This window comes from Palaemon carinicauda, chromosome 1 (assembly GCF_036898095.1).
Source record: "Palaemon carinicauda isolate YSFRI2023 chromosome 1, ASM3689809v2, whole genome shotgun sequence".
Lineage (NCBI taxonomy): Eukaryota > Metazoa > Arthropoda > Malacostraca > Decapoda > Palaemonidae > Palaemon > Palaemon carinicauda.
Window position 1 is genome coordinate 252772563 of NC_090725.1, and position 27155 is coordinate 252799717.

At 42.8% G+C, this 27155-nt stretch overlaps 1 protein-coding gene across 4 annotated transcripts in view; it reads right to left on the reverse strand.

Annotated features, from left to right (window-relative positions):
* bchs (WD repeat and FYVE domain containing 3 bchs) overlaps positions 1 to 27155 on the reverse strand; it is a 748678-nt gene that overhangs the window by 109947 nt on the left and 611576 nt on the right. For 2 of the 4 annotated variants that reach the window (XM_068389148.1, XM_068389138.1), the window contains one exon: positions 22851 to 22985. In XM_068389148.1, coding sequence (XP_068245249.1) covers positions 22851 to 22985 — 135 coding nt within the window. The remainder of the gene's footprint in view (positions 1 to 22850; positions 22986 to 27155) is intronic. The other 2 variants (XM_068389155.1, XM_068389143.1) reach the window with 2 other exon arrangements.

A 27155-nucleotide genomic window follows, 5' to 3' on the forward strand; every position in this document is an offset into this window, starting at 1 on the left:
TAGATGCTAGAGTGTAATTTTCTATAGAAGGAACAGTAGCATTTGTATGCTGTATGCATAGTGCAATAGGGTTATAATTTTTCAATAGTCTTTGAATTTTCCCTAGATCTAAACTGGTTTCAAGACCATTAATACTCCACTGAATTATGTATGGATTGATAATTAATGTAATGGAGAAAGATTTCTACAGGCAGTGTTATTTCTGCTTATTTTGCTGCAGTTGATCTCCTGTTTAGCTGTGCTAATATGTTTTTATTAGGTTTTAGTCTTTTACAAATAGTTTCCTGATGTTTACTCTGATTAAAATTTGCTTCCTGATTATCCTTTTGATGAGGATTCAATTTTTCTATAAAATTTCCAAGATGAAGATTGCCTGTTGTATGCTTCTTTATCAGATGATCAACACACAAACAGCACTGTGTGTTTCTAATCAACCAATCATTACAGAAGCATGATATTTTGTGGGCTGATTTATTCGCTATTGTTGTTTTATTTAAGACAATCACTTAACCAGTAATTCCAATAAATGAGGATGGATTTTTTTCAATACAGTAGTACAAAATCCATTAATTTTCCTTTAACTTCTTGGCTTTCACTAGGGTTCTTATGGACCTTGACATTCAGTACATGTTTGGTAGCTTGGTTAATTATTACGTTGGGTTAAGATTTAGAAGTTGGGAATTGAGACATTGTTTCTATTTCCACAACATTTTGATTTCCTACATCAGCCACAGAATCTTTTAATAAAGTAACTTTAGAGGAAATCTCTTCAGGCTCACTATCCCAATTCATTATTTGCTTATTTTATTTTGGAGGAGTTCTGTTTTGTAGTACCCATTTTTTCTCTTGGATTCAGATTTTAGAGTCACATAATCAATCATCTCTTCTTCATCCGGATGTTGTGTATCCATGTAAGCATCAGATGTGGGTAGTGTGTTAAAATGATATTTTAATTATAAAATAAATTTTTGAATATACTTACCCGGTGAATATATAATAGCTGCAACTCTGCGGCTCGACAGACAACATACTTAAAAAACTCGCGAGCGATCGCTATGCAGGTTGCGGGTGTGCTCACCAGCGCCAACTGTCGGCCAGATACCACTCTCGGATGTAAACAAAACCTTCAATTCTTCTCGTCCCGCTGCGTCTCTATTGGGGAGGAAGGGAGGGTCATTTAATTTATATATTCACCGGGTAAGTATATTCAAAAATTTATTTTATAATTAAAATATCATTTTTAAATATTAAACTTAGCCGGTGAATATATAATAGCTGATTCACACCCAAGGAGGTGGGTAGAGACCAGAGTTAATATGTTTACAGCGTATAAGCTAAGAGTTTTTTAATTTTGACAGTTATCAATATAACAAAACCAAAATAAATAGGTACCTGGTAAGGAAGTCGACTTAGACGATTACTCTGCCTTTTAAGTCTGTCTTCCTCACGGAGCCCAGCGATCCTCTTAGGATGCTGACAGACTCCCAGGAGCTGAAGTATCAAGGGCTGCAACCCATACAACAGGACCTCATCAAACCCCTAATCTGGGCGCTCTCAAGAAATGACTTTGACCACCCGCCAAATCAACCAGGATGCGAAAGGCTTCTTAGCCTTCCGAACAACCCAAAAAACAATATTAAAAACATTTCAAGAGACAGATTAAAAGGATATGGAATTAGGGAAGTGTAGTGGTTGAGCCCTCACCCACTACTGCACTCGCTGCTACGAATGGACCCAGTGTGTAGCAGTCCTCGTAAAGAGTCTGGACATCTTTCAAGTAAAATGACGCGAACACTGACTTGCTTCTCCAAAAGGTCGCGTCCATGATACTTTGCAGAGATCTATTTTGCTTAAAGGCCACGGAAGTTGCTATAGCTCTAATCTCGTGCGTCTTAACCTTAAGCAAAGATCGGTCTTCCTCACTCAAGTGTGAATGAGCTTCTCGTATTAACAATCTGATAAAATATGACAAAGCATTCTTTGACATAGGAAAGGATGGTTTCTTAACCGAACACCATAACGCTTCAGATTTACCTCTTAAAGGCTTAGTACGAGCTAAATAGAACTTAAGAGCTCTAACGGGGCATAATGCTCTCTCTAACTCGTTGCCCACGATCTTTGATAAGCTAGGAATATCAAAAGATTTAGGCCAAGGACGAGAAGGCAGTTCATTCTTGGCTAGGAAACCAAGTTGAAGAGAACAAGAGGCTTTTTCTGTCGAAAAACCGATGTTCTTGCTGAAGGCATGAATCTCACTGACTCTTTTAGCTGAGGCCAAGCACACCAGGAAAAGAGTCTTAAGAGTGAGATCCTTCAGGGAGGCTGAATGTAAAGGCTCGAACCTGTCTGACATGAGGAATCTTAGGACCACGTCTAAATTCCATCCAGGTGTAGCCAAACGACGTTCCTTAGAGGTCTCAAAAGACTTAAGGAGATCTTGTAGATCTTTATTGTTGGAAAGATCTAAGCCTTAGATCTTGTAGATCTTTATTGTTGGAAAGATCTAAGCCTCTATGCCGGAAGACCGAAGCCAACATGCTCCTGTAGCCCTTGATCGTGGGAGCTGAAAGGGAGTGAACTCTTCTCAGGTATAAGAGAAAGTCCGCGATTTGGGCTACAGAGGTACTGGACGAGGATACAGATACTGACTTGCACCAGTCTCGGAAGATTTCCCACTTCGATTGGTAAACTCTAATGGTAGAAGCTCTCCTCGCTCTTGCAATCGCACTGGCTGCCTCCTTCGAAAAGCCTCTAGCTCTCGAGTCTTTCGATAGTCTGAAGGCAGTCAGACAAAGAGCGTGGAGGCTTTGGTGTACCTTCTTTACGTGTGGCTGACATAATAGGTCTACTCTTAGAGGAAGACTTCTTGGGAAGTCTACCAGCCATCGAAGTACCTCGGTGAACCATTCTCTCGCGGGCCAGAGGGGAGCAACTAACGTCAACCTTGTCCCTTCGTGAGAGGCGAACTTCTGCAGTACCTTGTTGACAATCTTGAATGGTGGGAATGCGTAAAGGTCTAGGTGAGACCAGTCTAGGAGAAAGGCATCTATATGTATTGCTGCTGGGTCTGGGACTGGAGAGCAATAGATTGGAAGCCTCTTGGTCATCGAGGTTGCAAAGAGATCTATGGTGGGTTGACCCCAAGTCGCCCAAAGTCTCTTGCACACATCCTTGTGGAGGGTCCATTCGGTTGGAATTACGTTCAAGTCGCCCTGGATGAATCTCGTTACTAGGGAGATGCCTCGATCTCTTGACCAGATGAGCAGGTCCCTTGCGATCTCGTACAGAGTCAGTGAGTGGGTACCTCCCTGTTTGGAAATGTACGCCAAGGCCGTGGTGTTGTCCGAGTTGACCTCCACCACCTTGCCTCGAAGGAGACTCTCGAAGCTTATCAAGGCCAGGTGAACTGCCAAAAGCTCCTTGCTGTTGATATGCATGCTCCTCTGACTCGAGTTCCACAGACCTGAGCATTCCCGACCGTCCAGCGTCGCGCCCCAGCCCAAGTCCGATGCGTCTGAGAAGAGAACGTGGTTGGGTTTCTGAACTGCTAGGGGAAGACCTTCTTGTAGACTGATATTGTCTTTCCACCAAGTCAGACAAGTCTTTATCTTTTCGGAAATCGGGATCGAGACCGCCTCTAGCGTCTTGTCCTTTTTCCAGTGAAAAGCTAGATGGAATTGTAGAGGTCGGAGGTGTAGCCTTCCTAGCGAGACAAATTGCTCCAGGGATGATAGCGTTCCTACCAGGCTCATCCAATTCCTGACTGAGCAACGTTCTCTCTTCAACATCTTCTGGATGACGAGCAGGGCTTGATCTATTCTGGGGGCCGACGGAAAAGCCCGAAAAACTGGACTGCGAATCTCCATCCCTAAATACAGAATAGTTTGGGATGGGATCAGCTGGGACTTTTCCAAGTTGACTAGGAGTCCCAATTCCTTGGTCAGATCTAGAGTCCAATTGAGATCCTTCAGACAGCGATGACTGGAAGAGGCTCTGAGAAGCCAGTCGTCCAAATAAAGGGAGGCTCGGATGTCCGATAAATGGAGGAATTTTGCCACATTCCTCATAAGCCTCGTAAATACGAGAGGAGCCGTGCCTAGGCCAAAGCACAGGGCCCGAAACTGGTACACCACATCGTCGAAGACGAATCTCAGAAAAGGTTGGGAATCTGAGTCAATGGGGATGTGGAAGTAGGCGTCCCTTAGGTCGAGAGAGACCATCCAGTCTCCCTTTCTGACCGCTGCTAAGACTGACTTTGTGGTCTCCATGGTGAACTTCGTCTTTGTGACAAAGACATTCAGAGCACTGACGTCTAGCACCGGTCTCCAACCTCCTGTCTTCTTTGGTACTAGGAAGAGACGGTTGTAAAACCCCGGTGATTGAAGGTCCGAGACTTTGACCACCGCTCCCTTCTCTAGTAAAAGAGACACTTCCAGTTTCAGGGCTTGTCTCTTTGCTTCCTCTCGGTACCTGGGAGAGAGATCGATGGGGGACGTCGCTAGAGGAGGTCTGCGTACAAAAGGGATTTTGTACCCCTCTCTGAGCAACCTCACAGATTGTTGATCTGCGCCTCTCTTCTCCCAGGCTTGCCAGAAGTTCTTGAGTCTGGCACCTACTGCTGTCTGAAGTTGCGGGCAGTCAGACTCTGCCCCGCGAGGACTTGGATCCTTTCCTCTTTCCTCTCTTCCCTTCGGCACGAGCACCTCCCCTGCTGGGGGCTCTGCCACGAAAGGGCGGAATAAACCTGGACGCTGGAGTGTCTATCCTAGGTCTAGCAGACAAGGCAGGCAAAGGGGGAACTTTGCGAGCCGAGGACGCAACCAAATCGTGGGTGTCCTTCTGCACTAAAGACAAGGCTATTTCCTTAACTAAGAGTTCAGGAAACAAGAACTTAGACAAAGGCGCAAAGAGTAGCTCAGATCTTTGACAGGGCGTCACTCCTGCTGATAGAAAAGAGCACAGAGACTCTTGTTTCTTTAGGACTCCTGACGTGAATGAGGCGGCAAGCTCGTTGGATTCATCGCGGACGGCCTTGTCCATGCAGGACATGATGAGTAAGGAGACATCCCTATCGGATGATGAGATTTTCCTACTCAGGGCTCCCAAACACCAGTCTAGGAAGTTAAAAACTTCAAAAGCCCTAAAGATGCCTTTAAGTAGATGGTCCAGGTCTGAGGATGACCAACTAATCTTCGAGCGTCTCATGGCAAGGCGACGGGGAGAGTCTACAAGACTTGAGAAGTCGCCCTGGGCAGAGGCAGGAACTCCCAAGCCGAGAACTTCTCCCGTGGCATACCAGATGCTCGATCTAGACGAGAGTTTAGATGGGGGGAAGGCAAAGGCCGTCTTCCCTAAACTCCTTTTGGTTACCAACCAATCGCCTAACAGCCGTAAAGCTCTCTTGGATGAGCGAGAGAGAACGAGTTTTGTAAAGGCTGGTGTGGCAGCAGGAACGCCTAAAACAAACTCAGACGGCGGCGAACGAGGAGCTACAGAGATAAAGTGTTCAGGGAACAACTCTTTAAAAACAAGCATGACTTTTTTAAAGTCCATAGATGGTGGAACTGCTCTAGGCTCATCTAAATCTGAAGGCTGATCCTCAGGCTGGGGTTCAGCAACGTCCTCATCTGTAAGTTCCTCATCTGATAACTGATGAGAAAACGGCAAAGGTGTAGGCAACGTTTGACCCGCAGCGTCCGGCCGCACTGGTGCATAAGTGACGGAGCAGGACGCAGCGTCCTGAAACTGCTGAACAGTCTGGGAACTGTCAACAACAACAGGTGCGCGAGGACGCACAGCGTCCACCCGAGACTGTTTAGACCGTCTGGGTTGTGCAGTTAACACCACACTGGGTTGCGGAAGTTGATGCACCGCGTCAAAACAAGTCAACTTTGATGGTTGGTGAACGTCCTGAACGTCACCAGTCGCATCAGTGAGTTGCCTAACGTCAACATGCGGCTGGAAATCCACACGGGACCGTATCGGGGGAGGTACAACCCCAACTGGTTGACGCGAGAAAGCTACATCAACGTCAACAGGACGCACAACAGAACGCTTGGATGGCTGACGGCCAGGGTCTCCATGAGAAAAACGGCTAGGTTCAATGGAAACCTTCTCTGCGTTATAGTCTTCCATAAGGGACGCAAGCTTAGACTGCATGTCCTGCAGTATAACCCATTTAGGGTCTACGGAAATGGGTACGGTAACAGACGGGGTTAGCGACTGAGACGGCACAACTTTGCCTTTCTTAGGCGGCGAGCAGTCATCAGATGACGGCAACGGGTCCGAACTGTCCCAGTGACTACATCCGGGACGTTGGACTTGTCCTGAAGGGACCGACTTGCGTTTCAAAGGTCTAGAGACCTTGCTCCATGGTTTCTTACGTGAAATGGCTTCGGACGACGAGGTAAAAATGGGCTCTCTCGTCTTATGGTAGGGGCGATCTTGACGAGATATGCCTGATACCAAAGAGGGAACGTCTGTTCGCTGATCAAGGCCTCTCGAACCCATAAGTCGTACGACATTGCTTCTCCCCTGGGCTTGGGAGCTTTCAAGAGGTCCCGGACTAGGTGAACGACAGGCACGAACAGACGAACCCTCGGTCGCAACACTGTTCACAACACTTTGCGTAACACTAAGCACTTTCCCACTTTACGCCGTGGCACTTTGGCACTTGAGTTCCTTTACGTCAGCCATGAGTTGATTACGGTCACTTGCTAAAGCCTCAACTCTCTCCCCCAAGGCATGAATAGCACACAACATGTCTTGCATAGACGGCTCCCGAGTGCTAGGAGGGGGGTTAGGAACAACCACTACAGGGGAAGGATTAGGTTCAGGGGCATGTGGAGAGGAAAAACCTACGGACCTAGATGAACTTCTCCTTACCCTATCTCTCTCTAGTCTGCGTGTATATTTATCAAATTCGATCCAATCGAATTCCGAAAGGCCCACGCATTCCTCACACCGATCTCCCAATTGACAGGTTTTACCCCGACAATTGGAACAAACAGTATGAGGGTCGAGAGAAGCCTTTGGAAGACGCCTATTACAGTCCCTAGCATTACACTTTCGAAACTTAGGAACTTGAGAAGGGTCAGCCATTTTGAATTAGTCAAAGAAAATTCCAAAAACGATCTAAGTCATCAACAAATAATCCGATTCAAAAAAGAGTTCAAGAGTTTACGTTGAAGAAAACACCTGTACTGCGAAAGCTCAAACCAAATTAAAGTACTTCACCAAATATGATGGGAAAACTCCAGGTTCTACAGCGAGTAAAAGTACGTCTTGTCGTCAACGTCGACAGAGAAGAATTGAAGGTTTTGTTTACATCCGAGAGTGGTATCTGGCCGACAGTTGGCGCTGGTGGGCACACCCGCAACCTGCATAGCGATCGCTCGCGAGTTTTTTAAGTATGTTGTCTGTCGAGCCGCAGAGTTGCAGCTATTATATATTCACCGGCTAAGTTTAATATTTAAAACATGTTTTGTAAAGTATTGTGAGCTTCGGCGCTTTTAGAAATTTCACTTACTTCATTGGTAAATGTGTGACTAATTGAACATTCAGGAGCAATGGTAGATTTACCAGTAAGCGGTAGTTTTGAGTGACTTAATGCACTTAAGGTGGATCGATTATTATTCTGGAAACTATGGCCTGTGGAAGTACGGATAGTTTTGGAACTAGAAGTTGAATCATGTGAATTAGACAAAATGCTTGTATAAGTCGATCCTTGGACATTATTATTAACTATAATTTTTTCTTGGCACTGATAAAATATTACATAATAAAATAAAATGCTAAGACGACTTAAAAAGTACACCTTTTAGTGTATAACATTCTCTTTCAAATGGTTTTTAAATGAAACTATTGGTAATTTTCTTAACAAGGCCAAGTCATGGCCCTTAATGGGTTCAGGATGATGACTGACTGATCTGGTACTATGAGTGTGCAGAAAAGAATGTCATAACACAGTAGACAAAAAATTTGAAAAGATGGTAGTCAAGTACATACTAGCAACCTAGTAGCCTCGGTTCCAGTACAAGTATTGGTTCTCGGCAATGTGTCATCATGTCTCCAACGTACTGTATTTAGGGGTTATGGTGGCCTACTGGAAATGTCCCTGTTTGGCATTCTGCTGGATGGGAGGTTGAAGCCCACTCAAACTTGATATTTTCTTGTAGTGTCTGCAACCTCACCATCCTTGTGAGCTAAGGATGGGGGGTTTGGTAAAGTCTATAGATCTACCTGATGAGTCATCAGCAGCCATTGGCTGGCCCTCCCTGGTTCTACTATAATGGGCGGAGAGGACGCTTGGGCACTGATCCTATGGATATAAGGTCAGTGTTTAGGGAATTGTCCTGCTAGGGCATTATCACTGTCCCTTGCCACTGCCATCTATGAGTGACCTTTAAATATTTAAGAGGTGCTGTGACAGATTCAATAGAGCCTAAATCTGTATGCCTTTCTTTTACTCATCAAGTCAGTGCTGTGCATGTTGACACACTGGCCCTGGAGCAGGGAAAACAATATTTATTATTTTCTTATCATATTGGATTCCCTGTTCTAGCCTTTCACAGAAAACTTCTTGGAGACCAAACAGCACATTAACACAAAAACTATTTTAAGGACAGCTATTTCATTGAGAGGAGAGATAAAAAACCCAGCTATTTTGACACATAATAGATAAGCAGATGTTTAGAGGCACTTACTTTAGCGAGAGGAGGGATATAAGGATCCAGATTACTATCTCTCTCTACCTCGCAAATCTAAGTGTCCAAAAGAAAAGCTAAAATGCGGGAGTGGATTGATTTAACAACAATAGGATCAAAAGTAAATATGGAATTTCAGGCTCTGTGAGAGGATCTGGAATCTTTAAGGTGCAGTGAACATTCAGAACCCTTACAAAATGAAACCCCATAATCCCTAGACCTAACTTGGAAGTCAGAGTAGAGTTAGCAACTGGGCAGGTAAGATCAAAGTTACCTCCTTCAAGCTAAGACTCACCGTCTTAATGCTGATTAAATGTTCTTGTCTGGAATACCCTATCTAATAAATTAGGCCATGAAAATCTGACCAATTATAGGCAATAAAAAGTATGTTAAACAGCCAATCATGTAAATTAATAACCATGACTTTCCATATGAGTGATGTGAGATTTGGGAGCTAGGATTTGTTACTGGAACCAGTGAAACTACATTGCCAAAATATTCTTAGAACAAGATGCCACCAATCTAATGTATAATATGACTCTGGAAATTAAAAGAAAAACTAAATTCAATCTTGCATACATGTTGTTACTTTTGTTTAAAGTGTACAATAATATGAAATATTTGAACAGAATTCATTGTGGTAACTAAATCAATACTTATGATAGATTGATGCAACTTTTAGTCATTTCTCAGAATACTGTAATTAGTAATCACATTGTTGTATTACAGATCCAAATTAAAATCAACTGTACAACTTCTACTTCTGTAACTCTCCAAATAAATTAATTTCATGGAAATTGCTCCACGATTCCTGTCAAAGCAATTCAACTTTTAACGAAAGAGGTTATATCGTTGATTATTCTATATAATGTTTTAAAAGGGAAATGGCTTCTATACTAAATGGGACCTGTATTCAAATATTCTATTTTTTTAAACTCACTAACTTTAATGGAAAGCATTTCCTGCACTAGAGAAAAAAATCTATTACTGTAAGTTGTCATTTAAATCATGAAAGCTCCAAAAATAATCCATCTTAGTGAACAAAAAGAAGTAAAAATTTACCTCAACTTAGGTATTTGGATATCTTATCAAAATAAGTTTCTCTATACAGTACTTTATGACTCTCTAGGAAAGAAACTCTTATAGAAGAATTACATTAGCACATTTAGCATCAGAGAAAAATACACAAGATGGCTTTTTAGCTGGGCTTACCTTTAGCTTCTTGAAGTGATATTGAAATAATCTTAATTAAAAATTTGCACCATAATAAAAGTATAAGAAACGTTGGACATGAACACCTACTACCTTGCCAATAGCCAAGAAAATTAAAGAAGAAAAAATATAACTGCTATGCAAAATTTAAGAAGTTAGGGAACTAAATGCAACAAGGTGAAAGTGTTGAATTCTGATTACTATTCAAAGCAGTCAACTAACAGCTGACATAACTTCAACAATGAAGGAATGAGTGAAGAACATTCCTCCATACACACAAACACAACACTGCAGCCACCAGCCGACATAAGTTTACGTTATACAAAGCCAAGAAAAAATGATATTTTCATAATAAAATAAATTTTTGAATATACTTACCCGCTGGTTATATAAAAGAGCTGAAGTCCCCTGACGCCAGGGCAGAAAATTCAAATCTCGCGCTATCGAAGATAAGCCAGGTGTACCAACCGCACCCTAGCGGTAGAACAGGTGGAACCACACACCAACTCCAGTTCTTCCATGCCTCATAGCCATACCATAGGTAGTCTCTAGAGGGGAGGAGGGTGGGTGTTAAATTTATATAACCAGCGGGTAAGTATATTCAAAAATTTATTTTATTATGAAAATATCATTTATAAATATAAAACTTACCCGCTGGTTATATAAAAGAGCTGATTGACACTCCTTGGTGGCGGGTCAGAGACAGCTACATATAGAAAATTCACTTAAGGGTTACATACAATAAACTTAAGCGGTTCTCACCTGATAAGGAAGCTGACAGCAATGATACTCTGCCTCATTTCGTCCGCTATCCTTAAGAGATCCAGTAATCCACTCGGGCTGAAAATCTCTAGGAGCTGTCAAACGGTACAACCACCTATAACATGACAGAACCTCAACCAATACCCTTGTTCCGGGTGCACTCAAGGAACAAATTGACCACCTAACCAAATCAAAGATTGCGGAAGACTGACGCCCAATCTCCACAAACAACCATAACAAACGAGTTCCAAGAGATAGAAAAGGGGTATTAGGAAAAAAAGGGAACGTAGTGGTAGATCATTCACCTACTATCGCATTTGCCGCTATAAAAGGACCCAACGTAAAAAAGTCCTCATAGCGAGTCTGAACATTCTTCAAATAATGGGATGCAAAAACAGACTTACTTCTCCAAAATGTTGTATCCATCAGACTTTGCAGAGAACGGTTCTGTTTAAAGGCCACTGAAGTCGCTACAGCTCTGACTTCATGTGTCTTGACTTTGAGGAGCCTCTGATCCGACTCATCACACTGAGCATGAGCTTCTCGAATCAACAATCTAACGAAAAAAGACAAGGCATTCTTAGACATGGGCATCGAGGGTTTCCGGACTGCACACCTTAGAGCGTCTGAGTTACCTCTCAGATTCTTAGTCCTGTCCACATAAAGCCGTAGCGCTCTAACTGGACAGAGAACCCTTTCCAATTCACCGCCAGCCAAATCAGAAAGGTTAGAAATCTCGAAGGATTTGGGCCATGGCCGAGAAGGGTTTTCATTCTTGGCCAGACACCCCAGTTGCAAAGAACAAATGGCTTTCCCATTCCGAAAACCAATGTTCCTGCTTAAAGCGTGTACTTCACTAACTCTTTTCGCAGTGGCGAGGGTAACCAGAAAAAGGGTTTTCAAGGTTAAGTCCTTAAATGAAGCCGAGTGTAAAGGCTCAAATCTGTCACTCATGAGAAATTTAAGGACAACATCCAAATTCCAGGCGATGGGAGCTGTTTGAATCTTCTTGGTCGTATCAAAAGACCTGAGTAAATCTCGTAGATCTTTATTATTAGAAAGGTCTAGGTTCCTGTGTCGAAAAACCGTCGCCAACATACTCCTGTAACCTTTAATAGTAGATGACGAGAAGTTATGCTTAACTTTAAGGTCCAAGAAAAAATCTGCTATTTGGGAAAGCGAGGTACTGGAAGAGGAAATCGCGTTAGTCCTACACCACTCCCTGAACAACTCCCACTTGGACTGATACACCTTGATGGTTGAAGACCTTCTTGCCCTTGCAATTGCCTTGGCTGCCTTCTTCGAAAATCTTCTACCTCTAGCGAGTTTTTCGATAGTCTGAAGGCAGTCAGACGTAGAGCTCGGAGGTTTTGATGATTTCGGGCCAAGTGAGGTTTGAGATAGTTTGTATACTTAACTGTCTAACTATTGTTATTCTCCGAAGTAATATTCATATAACTGTTAAGCTAATTATTGCTGTAATAGTTCTTAACTGCTATTGCTGTTAACTATCATAATCATTGTTTACTTCCTGTATATACTATTCTCAGTATTCAGTACTGAACTGTGTCTTGCACCGTGAGTTTTGAATAATAAATACTGAAAGGAACCGCTGTGTTTGTCCAACCATGACTGGTGGCAGCATGTCAGAATCCACGCCTACCGAACATAACCCTGTTGCAAAGGAGATTATGCTGAGTGTGTCTTTTGGGGATGATGTGTCTCCAATGTCTTGGCAGTCCTTTTCATCGCATTTCTCGTTAGTCAAGCAAGCAAACTTACTACGAGGAGTACCGTCTTGGCGCGACGCAGGATATAGGGCCCTCATGCTGAGATTACAATTTAGGGGACCAACAGCCAACTATGTTGAGCAACAGTCGTTACAGGACCCTGAGTGGGGTAAGGACGATGTTGCAATTATGGACAGACTTGCGCAGCGGATTCTCACGGCGGATGCAATTGAAGTAAGGATTCTGAGGTTTGAGGAATCTATACAGTTGCAGGGGGAGAGTCTGAGTGATTATATGACTCGTCTGCAACTGTTGGCAGGTCAAGCATTTGCTAAAGAACCAACTGATATTGTACGGAAGCGTGTTGTATGGCGATTTCTCTCGGGGTTGCACGATGCAGATGTTCGATCCCAATTGATTAGAGAGAAGTGGATGGAGTCAGAGGAGACTGCCAAGTCGTATGATGAGGTTGTAAAAATTGCATTGGCAGCGTTGTCTACTAAACGAGCAACTAAAGCTACAGGACCTAGGAATCCCAGTGTCCATGTGAATCAAATTGAGGGTACATCCAATGTCTGTTTGATGGAGGACACACCGGAAAAAATGGAGGTTGCAACTGTACGAGGAAATGCTAATGCTGGATCATGGGGCAGCAAGAAGAGGGAATCCTATACTTCTCGTAAATTTAAGTGTTATTATTGTAAAATGACACATGCGGGTGGATGGAAAGCATGTGCACGAAGGAAAGATGAAAATCCTGCTTGGTACCCTCCCCAGGTTCAAGGAAGAAATTTTCAGTGAGGACTGCTCCACACGGGAGCTTGGAGCAGTCTGTAAAATTTAATTCTACTTCCGCTTTCCAACGCACTGTGGCTTTGGTACAGCCAAGGGTGAAGGGTCAAATGAGATATCGGCATGTGCTCTCCAGCCAAACAGCAACTCGGATATTGAAAAATATTACAAATTACGTTACTGTGGAGATGATGGAAACTAAGTATAATGCTTTGGTGGACACCGGAAGTGATTATTCCTTAGTTTCTGAGGATATCTTGAGTGATGCTCAGAAATCTCTTGTCAGCTCGAGTAATATTACAGCTTGCGGAGCGAGCAGTGAAGAACTTCAAATTGAGGGAGAAATTCTGATGGATATAAAGTTAGGCAAAACCATAGTGAGACAACATAGGTTCGTTGTGGTATCTAAACTTGTTACTAGAGTGATACTTGGGATGGACTTGTGGATAAAACTTGGCACAGTCACTCTAGATTTGACAAAAGGGAGGTTGCGAGTGGATTCAATAAAATTATCATTGCCCTTGAATACTGGGGAAAGGACACAATCACATAAATCATGCTCTGATGGAGTGGTGAAGCTCATTGTTAGAGCTGAGAATGCAGTTGTGATACCTCCTAGGACAGAATTATTTATATGCTGCTCAGCTGATGGGATGGTTCCAGATGAGCAGTATCTGTTGTGTCCCCGACGCCCTGAGGGTTCTCCGGTTGCCCCCCCTCATTGCTGCATCCAAGGTTCAATCAAGAAGAAAATGTATGTGAGAGTTGCAAATGTATCGGATAAAAGCGAAACTGTGCAGAGTGGAGAAGAGATCGGGGAACTAGAGCCCAGTGTGGTAGGATACGATGGCAACCATAGCCTTTCAAGTTCAATTGAGGGGAAAAGAGGAAATTTCATCCTTGGAGAGTCTCTTACTTTTGAGCAGAAAGAGGAAATGGACAAGGTACTTCATGAGTTCAAGAATGTTTTCTATAATGGAGGCCCACTGCCGCTGGTACAGATAGGGGTGGAACACACCATCAGAGTTAACCCAGACTCAGCACCAATAGCAAATAGACCGCGGCGGTTGTCACCGGCTTTGGAGGCAGAAGTCAAGAAGGAGCTAAGCAAACTTCAGGATATGGGCGTAATAAAGAAATCATGTAGCCCTTGGGCAGCTCCTATTGTTTGCGCTCGTCGAGCTGATGGAAGCCTTCGGTTGGCTATTGATTATAGGGGAGTAAATAGCGTGTCCCAGCCAGCAACATTGCATCCAATTCCTGTCGTCGAGGATCTTCTTGATAGACTTGGTCAGGCAAAATACTTTTCAGTGCTTGATGCAAAGTCTGGATACCATCAGATGCCTCTTCGGAGGGAGGATTGTGAGGTCTCAGCCTTTGTAGTCCCATGGGGGCAGTTCGAATAGCATGGTAGAACTCCTTTTGGTCTGAAAGGGGCAGGTTATACGTTTCAACGGATGATGGCTACAATACTCAGTGATTGCAACTATACGGATGCATTGTGTTATCTCGACGACATACTGGTCTGGGGTTCAACATGGAAAGAACACATAGCAAGGCTCAGAAATGTGTTGAGCAGGATTCGTGATGCTGGGCTTGCGCTGGCCCCGAATAAGTGTAAATTTGGGGTTCGTGAAGTGGAGTATCTGGGTTCTGTGGTTGGTGATGGTATGCTTCGCATTAGTGAGCAAAGAGTTCATCAACTGAGGGATCTTCCTAGGCCTTTGACTGTCAGGCAGTTGCGTCAGGCCATTGGGGCATTTTCTTATGTGCAAAAATGGATTCCAGGGATGTCACAGACTGCTAAGCCCCTGTATGAGGCTTTGGAAAAAAACCCACACCAGAAATTGCATTGGTCGGTCGAGATGGTTGAGGCTTTTGAGAGGCTTAAAAACCAGGTAGCAAATGCTGTGGCACTCCATCTCCCTGACTATAGTAAACAGTTTGTTTTGATTACTGATGCAAGTGATGTTGGAGCAGGAGCAATGTTAGCCAACAAGTCAGCATCCAAGGAACTGTTACCAATTGCCTTTTACCACCATACATTCTCCAAATCCGAGCAGAGGTATTCAACGACAGAAAAGGAATTACTGGCGGTTATCCTGGCGATAAAGAGATTTCGGATGTACCTCTCCTCTGCACCGTTTGATCTGATAACGGACCATCAGGCATTAAGATGGCTAAACACCCTGGATATTAGAGAAGAGAGAGGGCGTCGAGGGAGATGGATTGAAACAATTCAGCAGTTTGACATAAATCCAATTCATAAAAGTGGTCGCAGTGCTGTGATGTCCATGGCTGATTATCTGTCGAGAGTTGGTGCTGATGGAAATCTGGTATCGCATATTGCAAGTATAGCAGTAGGATCTTCTCAGCAGTGGGCCACAGTATTTGTAGATCCCAATGAAATGTTAGAAAAACAGCATTGCGATGAAGGGATCAGGGAAGTAGTGAACTTTATGAAAAATACGAGTTCACCGGGTTGTGTGTCAGAAGAGAATGAGCTTGCCAAATATGGTAACCGTTTGGGTATTACTAAAAATGGAATTCTGTGTTATATAAATTATAAAGGAAGACGCTCACAAGAACATCCCTATGGCGTGAAAGAAGAGTGGTTACCTGTAATACCTAAAGATATGAGACTCTATGCACTTCAAATGATTCATGACAGTCCTATGAGTGGTCACATGGGTCGTGATCGAACATGGGAAAGAGCTCGGAAGAGTTTCTGGTGGCCTCGCATGAAGGCAGATGTCCATGCACATGTCAGTAAATGTGAAGCATGTGGGAGTAACAAAAGATCGAAGCATCCAGGGAAGGCCCCTTTTCAGAGCCGCGAGCTCCCGGAATACATGAATGAACAGGTGCAAGTTGATTTCATGGGTCCGTTTCCCATTTCATCCTCACATCCATATCGTTATATCCTTCAAATGCAAGATATTTTGACTCGCTATGTTGTTTTGGTACCTCTTGAGGATTGTTCAGCAAAAACAGCAATGGATACTCTAGTTGAAAGATGGATTTGCATGTTTGGGGTGCCCCGTGTCATAATGTCGGACAGAGGATCACATTTTACGGCTGATATCTTCAAGGCAATGTGTAACATGTTTGGTATTAAGCAGGACTTTGGTTCTCCTTACCATCCAAGAAGTCAGGCCCAGGTAGAACGTCAAAATCAATTATTAGACAACGTTCGTTGCATGTGTCACAATAATATGGATCTTTGGCCTGAAATGATACCCAGGGTACAGTTCTCTCACAATACAGCTGTAAATACTACGACTACATTTACTCCACATGAGCTCGTCTATGGGACTCTGGCTCGACGTCCAGAGGAGGTTCTAAAAAAGGAAACTTCCAAAGATGAGGATTATCAACCGGACTCTTTGGGTAATGCAGCAATCGCAGAAAGATTTGTGAGAGAGAAAGTAGATAAAATTGAGAAAACTATTAAGCTCGCACGGAACAAGACTGCAATGGCACAACAGATTAGGAATAACCAGCGGAAGTCTTACGGCAAAGCTTTCAAAGTTGGAGATTTGGTTCGATTGAAGTTATCGACAGCTGAGAGACGCCGTTGTGGAGGTGGTAAACTTGCACCATATCTTTCGAAGAAATATAGAGTTATAGAAATACTTCGTGGTGGCTGGACGTATAAGTTAACCCCAGCAGAGACAATAACAGACGAAGTAAAGATAAGACATTTTGACGAACTGGAGAAGGCCCATGTAAGCAATTATTCTTGGGAAACCGCATTGGCTGATCTTTCAGATGAAGAAGTCATCAGAATAGAGTCAGGGATTGGAAGTAGTTCAGGAGGAATACGTCGGTCTACTCGGGAGCGCCATCCCCCAAGTCGTTTGCAGGTAGATCCCAGTAAAAGATCCTATGAATCGGAAGAGGAGGAATTCTGGGATGAGTGTTCTAACAGCGAGAATGAGTTAGAAGACGATCAGAATTGCTTATGGCAATAATACTCGTCTTGATAAATGCAACCTGTTGAATAGCAATTATTTATTTTATGTTATTTTATTCTTGTATTATTTAGTAAATTTATTTTGTTTATATTCCCGATTTATTCATATATTGTCTTATAAATAAGAAGGGGAGTGAGATAGTTTGTATACTTAACTGTCTAACTATTGTTATTCTCCGAAGTAATATTCATATAACTGTTAAGCTAATTATTGCTGTAATAGTTCTTAACTGCTATTGCTGTTAACTATCATAATCATTGTTTACTTACTGTATATACTATTCTCAGTATTCAGTACTGAACTGTGTCTTGCACCGTGAGTTTTGAATAATAAATACTGAAAGGAACCGCTGTGTTTGTCCAACCATGACTGGTTGTCTGAGAAGATCGGGTCTCATGGGAAGGCTTCTCGGAACATCCACCATCCATTCCAGTACCTCTGGAAACCAGCTCCTTGACGGCCAGAACGGAGCTATCAGTGTCATTCTGGTCTCCTCGTGCGAAATGAACTTCTGAATCACTTTGTAAAGGATCTTGAACGGAGGGAAAGCATAAACCTCCATGTGTGACCAGTTCATCAGAAAAGCGTCTATGTGCAAAGCTTCGGGGTCTGGAACCGGAGAGCAGTAACACTCTAGCCGTTTGGTCTTCGCGGTGGCAAAGAGATCCACGAGAGGGCGACCCCATAACCGCCACAGACTCTTGCAGATGTCCGGGTGCAGAATCCATTCTGTGGAGAGAACCTGACCTTTCCTGCTGAGTCTGTCTGCGCTCACATTGTTAACCCCCTGGATGAACCGCGTCAAAAGAGTCACCTTCCTTTCCTCCGCCCAGACGAGAAGCAGTCTTGCAATCTCGTACAGAGGCCAAGAGTGGGTCCCGCCTTGCTTCACAATGTAGGCCAGAGCTGTCGTGCTGTCCGCATTGACTTGGACCACCTTGCCCCTGATCTGCTTTTCGAAGCCGATGAGAGCCAGATGAATAGCTAAAAGCTCCTATTGATTGATGTGGAGAGAGGTTTGCTCCACCGTCCAAGTCCCCGAAAGCTCCTGCTTCTCTAGAGTGGCTCTCCACCCCGAATTGGAGGCGTCGGAACACAACACGAGGTCTGGGTTCCTCTGAAGTAAAGACAAGCCTTCTTTCAGTCTGGGCTCGTTGTCCCACCATTGAAGATGCGACTTGATGGAAGCCGAGATGGGAATGCAATCCCTGTCGAGGCTGTCCCCTTTCTTCCAATGGCGGTTGAGATGAAACTGAAGAGGACGCAAGTACAACCTCCCCAGGGTCACGAACTTCTCTAACGACGAGAGAGTCCCCAGAAGGCTCATCCAATCTCTGACGGAGCAAAGATCTCTCTTCAGGAACGTTTGGACTTTTAGGAGGGCTGCTTGGATTCTCACCGACGACGGAAAAGCCCGAAAACTCCGACTGTGAATCTCCATCCCCAAATAAAGAATCTCCTGGGATGGAATCAGTTGTGATTTTTCCGAGCTCACCAGGAGACACAGTTCTCTGGAGAGATCCAAAGTCATCTTGAGGTCCTTCAAACAACAATCGGCTGAGGAGGCTCTTATCAGCCAATCGTCCAGATACAGAGAGGCCCTGATTCCCCTCGAATGCAGCATGCTTGCCACGTTCAGCATGATCTTGGTAAACAACAGAGGAGCCGTGCAGAGTCCGAAACAAAGAGCCCTGAACTGGAAGACCTTGTTTCCATCCATGAACCTCAGATAACATCTGCAGCTGGGATGAATCGGAAGGTGGAAATAGGCATCCTGAAGATCTAAAGAGACCATCCAATCGTCCTTCCTCACAGTTGCCAGAACTGTTTTCTGAGTCTCCATAGTGAACGTCGAGTTCTGGACGTAACCATTTAGCACACTTACGTCCAGAACCGGTCTCCACCCCCCGGAACTCTTGAGTAATAGAAAAAGGCGGTTGTAAAACCCCGGAGACGTAACATCCTGCACTTCCTCTATTGCTTGCTTTTCTAATAAAAGAGACGTCTGCAGAAGCATGGCTTGCTTCTTGGGACCCTCTCTGTATTTGGGTGAAAGATCCACTGGATCTGTGACTAAAGGAGGATTGGCCAGGAAGGGGATCTTGTAGCCTTCCTTTAACACTTGGACGGACCAGGGGTCCGCTCCATTCCTCTCCCAAGCCTCCCAGAAGTGAGTCAACCTGGCACCCACTGCTGTCTGAAGGAAAGGGCAGTCAGACTTTACCTCGGCCGGACTTGCCCCCTCTGCCTCTAGGCTTCCTTCCTTCTGGTTTAAAAGAGCCTCTTCCAGAGGACTTCCCACGAAAGGACTGAGGTCGAAACCCAGAAGAAGATTCCTTAGGTTTACGAGAGGAGAATGACGGAGGCAAAACTTTCCTAGTCGAATGAGTAACTAAGTCATGTGTGGCCTTCTGCGTGAGGGCAGTAGCCACCTCGCCTACCAATTCCTGCGGAAATAAGGTATTAGACAAAGGTGCGAAAAGAAGGCCCGTTTTCTGGTAGGGAGACACTCCTGCAGAGAGAAAAGAGCACATCGTGGCCCTTTTCTTGAGAATTCCAGCTGTAAACAAGGCAGCAAGTTCGTTGGAGCCATCCCTCACACCTTTGTCCAAGCAGGACATCAAATGAACCAAACCACTAGTGTCCGTTTCCGTCATATCAGAGACCCTCTTACTCAAAGCCCCCAAAGCCCAGTCCAAGAAATTAAAAACTTCGAAGGCCCTGAACAGACCTTTAAGCAAATGGTCGAACTCTGGAATGGACCACCAAATCTTCGTTTTCCTTAAGGCAAGACGACAAGAAGCATCTACCAAACTTGAAAAATCCCCTTGGGCAGACGAAGGAAAACTCAAGCCCAACACTTCACCAGTCTCGTACCACACACTAGATTAAGAGGCTAACCTAGCGGGAGGAAAGGCAAAGGCCGTCTTGCCAAAAGATTTCTTGGAGTCCAACCAAGAACCCATTAATTTCAAGGCCCGCTTAGAGGATCGAGAAAGAACCATCTTGGTATAAACTGGAACCTTGGTAGCTTTACCTAAGATGAATTCAGAAGGCGGAGAACGAGGGGCCACAGGGGTAAATTGATCCGGGAAAATTCCAGTCAGAATAAGCATAAACTTGCGAAGATCCACAGCATGCTGATAATGCTTCTCCTCCTCATTTTCAGAGACTTCCTCAATAGGAACATCCTCATCCAACTTTTCCTCAGGCTCGTCTTCTGGTAGTGCAGCAACAGCTGCAGCCTGAACCGCAGGAACAACGTCTGGATGGGACTGCCTGTCAAGGCCAACATCTGCGTCAACCGGATGGGGAGAAGTAGAAGTAGATTGATGCGAAACACGGACGGGTAGACGATCTTCCTCAACCAACAACTGCCTAGACCGCTTCGAATCCGACTGCTGTTGAACAGAAGAACGCTTGAAATCAGAAGGCAACTGTCGAAGATCGCCGAGAGGTCGCGTAAAGTCCGAAGACTGTTGACGCGAACGATCAAAGTAGTCAGGATGTCGACGCTGCAAATCAATGATTTGACGCGGACGATCCACTACTTCAAATCGTTGACGCGTCTCGTCCACTTGTCGACGCCGATGTTCTTCCCCGCGACCAGAATACGAAAACTGGTCAACCAAAACTCTCTGACGCGACTCATCAAAATCAACCTGGCGTTGAACACTATGACTGGGAGACCACCTAAGCGATAACTCGTCAAGACCAGAGACCATCGAACGCCTTTGCGATAACTGGTCTGACATCGAACGCCCAGACATAACGCCAACACCTGGTTGATAAGAATCCATCAACGACGAGAGTTGTTCCTTCATAGACACAAGCGCAGACCATTTCGGATCAACAGAACTCCCAGAAGGAAGATTCGCACCAACGTCACCACGCATTTCGGGGGAAGAAAGCCAATCCGATGGAAGAGGGGGTGCATGAATAGTAACAAGGTCCAAATCGGAAGGAATCATATCCACACGAACACGGTGATCTGTACGTTTGGCCGGAGTGCAAGCGATGGGAGAACGAAAACGTTCCGGTGAACCCCACGAACTACATCCTGGACGCACAGGCGATTCCCGACGCTGTGAAACATCATGCGTCCGTTTAAGCGGTCTTGACGCGCGACGCCAGATCTCACTCCCCGACCCTTCATCGGAAGACGGGGATAACGCATGAACCTCACCTTTCCTACGATGAGGGTGAACGACCTGAGCTACGGCAACAGGAACGTTCGAGGGGACGTCTGCACGATTGATGACGCTTCTCGTTCCCTTAAGCCGTTCGACATTACTTCTCCCATGGGTTTGAGAGCTCGAAAGAGGTCTTAGGCTAGGTGAACGACAAGATCATGCAGACGCACCCTCCGCAACACTAAACACATTAGCAACACTTGTTACAACACCGAGAGAGTCACGATTTTTCGGTACCACATCAGACACTGAAACACTTTCCACAGTTCTGATAGTATCACGGTTTTTCAATACCTTTAACTCGGAAAAGATTGTATTTCTATCGGCTGCTAAGGACTCAACTTTCTCACCAAGAGACAAAATAGCAGTAAACATGTCTTTCATAGTAGGTTCCTGATCTACCACCACAGGGGAAGGAATAGGATTAGGAACAGGTAAATTAGGTAAGGCTCTATCCACAGATCGGGAAGAACTACGCCTAACTCTATCTCTCTCTAGTCTCCTAACATAATGATCGAAAGTAACAAAATCATCATCAGTTAAGGAAAGACACTCATAACACCTATCATCTAATGAACAAAATTTACCCCTACATTTCACACAAATAGTATGAGGATCAATAGATCCTTTAGGAAGTCAAGTACGACAACCCTCACTAACACACCTACGCTGAGCAGGGGAGGAGTCGGCCATTTTGAATGCTAACGTGAGAGACCGACGAGCAAAAAGTAAGGGAAATATCAATAAAGAAAATCTCAAACAAAAAGATTTCAAGATAAGAACCAAGGTAAAATAATCAACGATAGCTTAAACTAAAAAAAAAACGTACATCACCAAACAACTTCCCAAGAGAGTAAAACACGAGAGCGAACTTCTATATGTCAGCCAGCTATGACGGCAGAGAGAAGAACTGGAGTTGGTGTGTGGTTCCACCTGTTCTACCGCTAGGGTGCGGTTGGTACACCTGGCTTATCTTCGATAGCGCGAGATTTGAATTTTCTGCCCTGGCGTCAGGGGACTTCAGCTCTTTTATATAACCAGCGGGTAAGTTTTATATTTAAAAATATTGCATCACGTTGTGATAAATCAGTTCAAAATTAACTACTGTAGAGAAATTAGATTGGTATCGTGAAACAAAATAAGTAAGTCTAGTTTGACACCAGTGATGAGATGAACTGATCAGCAGGAGGTAATGTGTCGTGTCATCGACTGATTAGTTGCCATCAACAGCTAGATAGTGTGGTTCCCAGGCAAGAGGAATTTTTTAGGGGGAGAGAATGGGACATTTCTATTTTGGGGGTAGACTTCAACACGGCTTTGAGTAGAAGTAGCATAAGCATTTGGGAAGTTTCATAAAAATAATAGGACACAAACAACATTATTTTTGTATATCAATTTCTTTATCATAATAGGATTAATGATCATGTGAACTGATGAGTAATGTCAATTTAGTGAAAGTAAACTCTTATTTATATATACCTGGTGGAAAATCTTCAACAGTGGACAGTCGCCTAACTACCTCATGGGCACGAGCAGAGCAACCTGGTTGGGTAGGATGAGTGGGAGATCTTTTAGTAGGAGATTTATGTCGTTTATTACCTCTTGTGTCAACTTCTGAAACATAAATTTCATTGTTTTCATTTAAATATACATTATACTGTACTGTAATAATCATTAGGGTTTTTAGTTTGAACAATTCCAAGGCAGAGTAGAAAAAGCACATTGCAAATTAATTATTGCAACACAGCTATAAGAAAAAGCCCATAACAAGCAATGCTATCAAGTCTAAAGATTATGATATGCAATTCAGCTTTCTCTATCAACAGTCCATACAATTGTCCATACAAAAACCTCCTCTCTTTTCCCGTAACTGAACTAAAGTGAAGTGTGTGGATGCATGAGGTAGAGATAAAAGAGAAACACAACATAGATAAAAAAATAAATGACTGCATATAAATTTATGAAAGCAAAATAAAGACCAAATGCAATACAAAGGATGACAAATTTCCAACGTGCATTCCTTTATACAACAGTATAAAAAACTGTCTTGAGGAAAGACATGGTGATAAGACAGGCTTACAGAAACATGAATATAGAATAATTTTCCAGTATTTGATACATATATGACATTTACATCAGCTTTGGGTTTGTTTGCTGATTATTTCAGGTGCATATCTAAGTAGGTGGAAACAAATTATTTATCATGCAAAATTTTGGTATTAACAAAACAAACTGATGAAGACTTGAAGAAAATTTAATATAGTATAATTTTAAAAATTGTAACTTTAATGAACATAACTGAAATATAAATAGATAAATATATCTCCTTATCTAAAAAAGAAAAGCAATAATTCAAGACAAAGTGAAGAATTGTATATGTTCCCTACAGTATACACATACTGAACTACTGAACATGAAAAAGTACTTATAACCTGCTATGATTCTATAAAAACCATATACTGTACCTACATTAATAAGCTTCCAAGTGAAGTACAGTACCGTTCATTAAAGCACTTAATCATTATTCTATGACGTAACACAGATAAAATTTTTGTATTTAATATTTAAGGATGAGAAATATAAGGTTGGACCAATATAATGATAACTTATTAGAAAAAATAAAATCAATAGGGGCTGGCTGGTAAAGGGGTGAAAGTCTACTTGAACATGGCCATAACTTTGTTAGACAAAAAAGTTTACGATAGCCCAAACTACGATAGCAGCTTACGCTATGGTTAACTAATGGGTTTGTATGCAAAAAATTAATCTAATTACCAGGTAAAAATTACAAACAAAATATATTGAGTTAAAGACCAAGAAACCAATTCTTATTCCAATACTTTCAATAAAATAAAAATAGGTCAAATGCTTCCTGCTCCTATATTTACTGCTCAACATGAAGGATACTTATTGCCATAATGGTAAACAGAATTTTAACAATAAAATTTATTATTTCTATACTCGCCTGATGTTCGCCAAGCTTCTTCTATAGACACTTGGTTAAATCAACATTTGCCTGCAAAATTTTTCAAAATTTTAAACATTTCCTATTACTTTCCCTTTAACAGACACATGTACCTAGTAAAGGAATAAATGTTGTAGAAGAAAATGATAAGGAGCCCAGTACTGATGAGCCAGTCTCTCTGTCATTTCCATTTTGAAGTAAAAATTATTCCTTATCCTCTTGATGACATAAATCAGTGGGGAGGAGGGTATGCATATACAGTCAAACCTCTCGCCACGAAAGAATCTGCTTACGAAATTTTCACCCTGCGAAATGAGATGCGAAGAATTTTACGACTCTCATCACAAAAATGTTTCGGACAGAGGAAGGAGGTACGGTGTGAGAGCCCGACCTTGTCCAAGACTGATTTTAAAATTCGCTCGCCACCAGCCCGTAAACTCGCTACCATCGTCCCGTGCTCCCATTGGTTATCTCCCTACTCAGATGCTAGTTACCACCATAAGATCCTGCCCTCCTATTGGTCAGCATCTACTGTACTGTATCCCATCATTATTAAAAGAACTACTATATACTCCAAATTCAACGCCAGCATCAGATTTGGAACCATCAGTATATATAAAGGTGGATTCCTTATATTCCTCCAAATGTTCTATAAAAAGAGACCTAGCTCTTAAGTCAGTCATATTTTTCTTAACACCAATAAAATATTTACAAAAAGATATCATGGGTAATTTCCACGGAGGGGTTGATGGTATTTTAAATGGAAGCACCTTAATTCTAATTATATCCAGATTGTTTAATAATTGTTTTACCCGAAAGCCATAAGGTTGAAGAAATTTTGGGTGCGACTCAAAGTATGTTGAGTGCCTTACAAAGCTTACAGTCTGAAAGACAAGAGTTAGGGAGTCTTTGTAACCTAAACCAATTTCAAATAATGGAACACATTAGGTAATGGTCTAGAGACAACTCTCCGGCATTAACAAGGAGACTTGGGATAGGTGAGGTTCTAAACGCTCCTGTGGACAATCTAATACCAGCATTATGTATTGAATCTAATATCTTTTACCGGCTTGTGGTAGCTGAGGAGTATATTTCACACCCATAACTAATTTTGGAAAAAATTAAGGCCTTGTATAATTTTAAAATAGTCTTACAGTCTGCCCCCCATGATGTATGAGACAATACTTTTAAAAAATTCAGACATTTAGCTTTTAACGCCTTTAAGTGTGGAACCCATGTCAACCTACAATCGAAAATTAATCCAAAAAATTTAGCTTCCCCTACACATGGGATTCGTTGTCCTTTCATGTATATATCAGGGTCTGGATGTAATCCCCAGATATGACAGAAATGCACAATAGTAGTTTTGCTTGTTGAGATCTTAAACTCATTCATATCGGCACACTGGGTAATTTTTTCAATAGAGAGTTGTATTTTTCTCTCAACCATTGCCATTCTAGCTCCAGCAAATGATATGGAGAGATCATCCACAAATAATGTTGAGAGAACATCCCGGGGAATGGCTGGCGATATCCCATTAATTGCTAGTGCAAAAAAGGGTTACACTCAGCACACTACCCTGAGGAACTCCTTCTTGCTGGCATTTACTCTCTGATAGAGTTCCCCCAACTCTCACTTGGAAAACTCTGTGTGAAAGAAGTGACTGAATAAATAGTGGTAACTCTCCTCTTAATCCAAACTCATGGATTCTTTTAAGTATACCATATCTCCATGTGGTATCATATGCCTTTTCAAGATAAAAAAAGACTGTCACATGGTGCTGTTTGGAAGCAAAGGCTTCACAAATGGAGGAATCAAGTCGTATCAGCACATCAGTCGTTGAGTGCATTTTTCTGAATCCACATTGAATGGGTGATAAAATACCTTTCTTTTCAAGGTACCACATCAGTCTCACATTGACCATCTTCTCCATGATTTTGCATAAACAAGATGTCAATGCACTTGGCCTATAATTTGCTGCTAAAAACTTGTCCTTACCGGGTTTTAAAAAGGCTAAAATAATGGCTAGTTCCCAAACACTTGGATAACTATGATCATGCCATATTCTATTAATAATGCTTAAAATAAATACAGTAACTTGGTATTAATAGGTACGTGTTTAATCATTGCATATTAAATTCTCCTCAGTACGGCGTATGCGTAATCGAGTTAAAGACTTTCTTTTGGCTCTGTGCAGGGCAGTTAGTTCTGATGACCACCAGAGGACTGGTCATCGTCTGAATATCCCTGTTGGTTTGGGAATGGAATTGACTCCTGCTGTGTTAAAAGTTCCATTAAGTCAGTCTATGGCATCATCAACACTTTCAAACTGTTCTGCAATGCCTTCAATTTCACTCAACTCCTGAAATCTATCCCAGTCCGCCTTATCAAGATTCCATCGAGGCGATCTCTGTAAAGGTGGACCATTGTTGGTGTTCATAATGATTGGTGCAGGATCACTAGTATGCCAATCATCTTATGTTCTCCAATTAAAATCAAGAAGACAGTTAGAGCTTGCAACTGATAGGTCAATGCAGGACAAGGTACCTGTCTGAACATTAAAGTGTGTGGGCTCTCCTGTATTAAGGAGCCCGACATCTTCATTCTCCAAAATTGATGATATAGTATTACCCCTTGCGTTTGCCAAAACATCACCCCATAAAGGATGTCTACTATTAAGATCTCCTAGTAAGAGAAAAGGTTGTGGGAGTTGTTTAATCACCTCTACTATATTATCATATGAGATGTTATCATTTGGAGGCAAGTAAAGAGAACAGATTATGCATTTTCTCCCTATATCAATCTGTACAACCACTGCC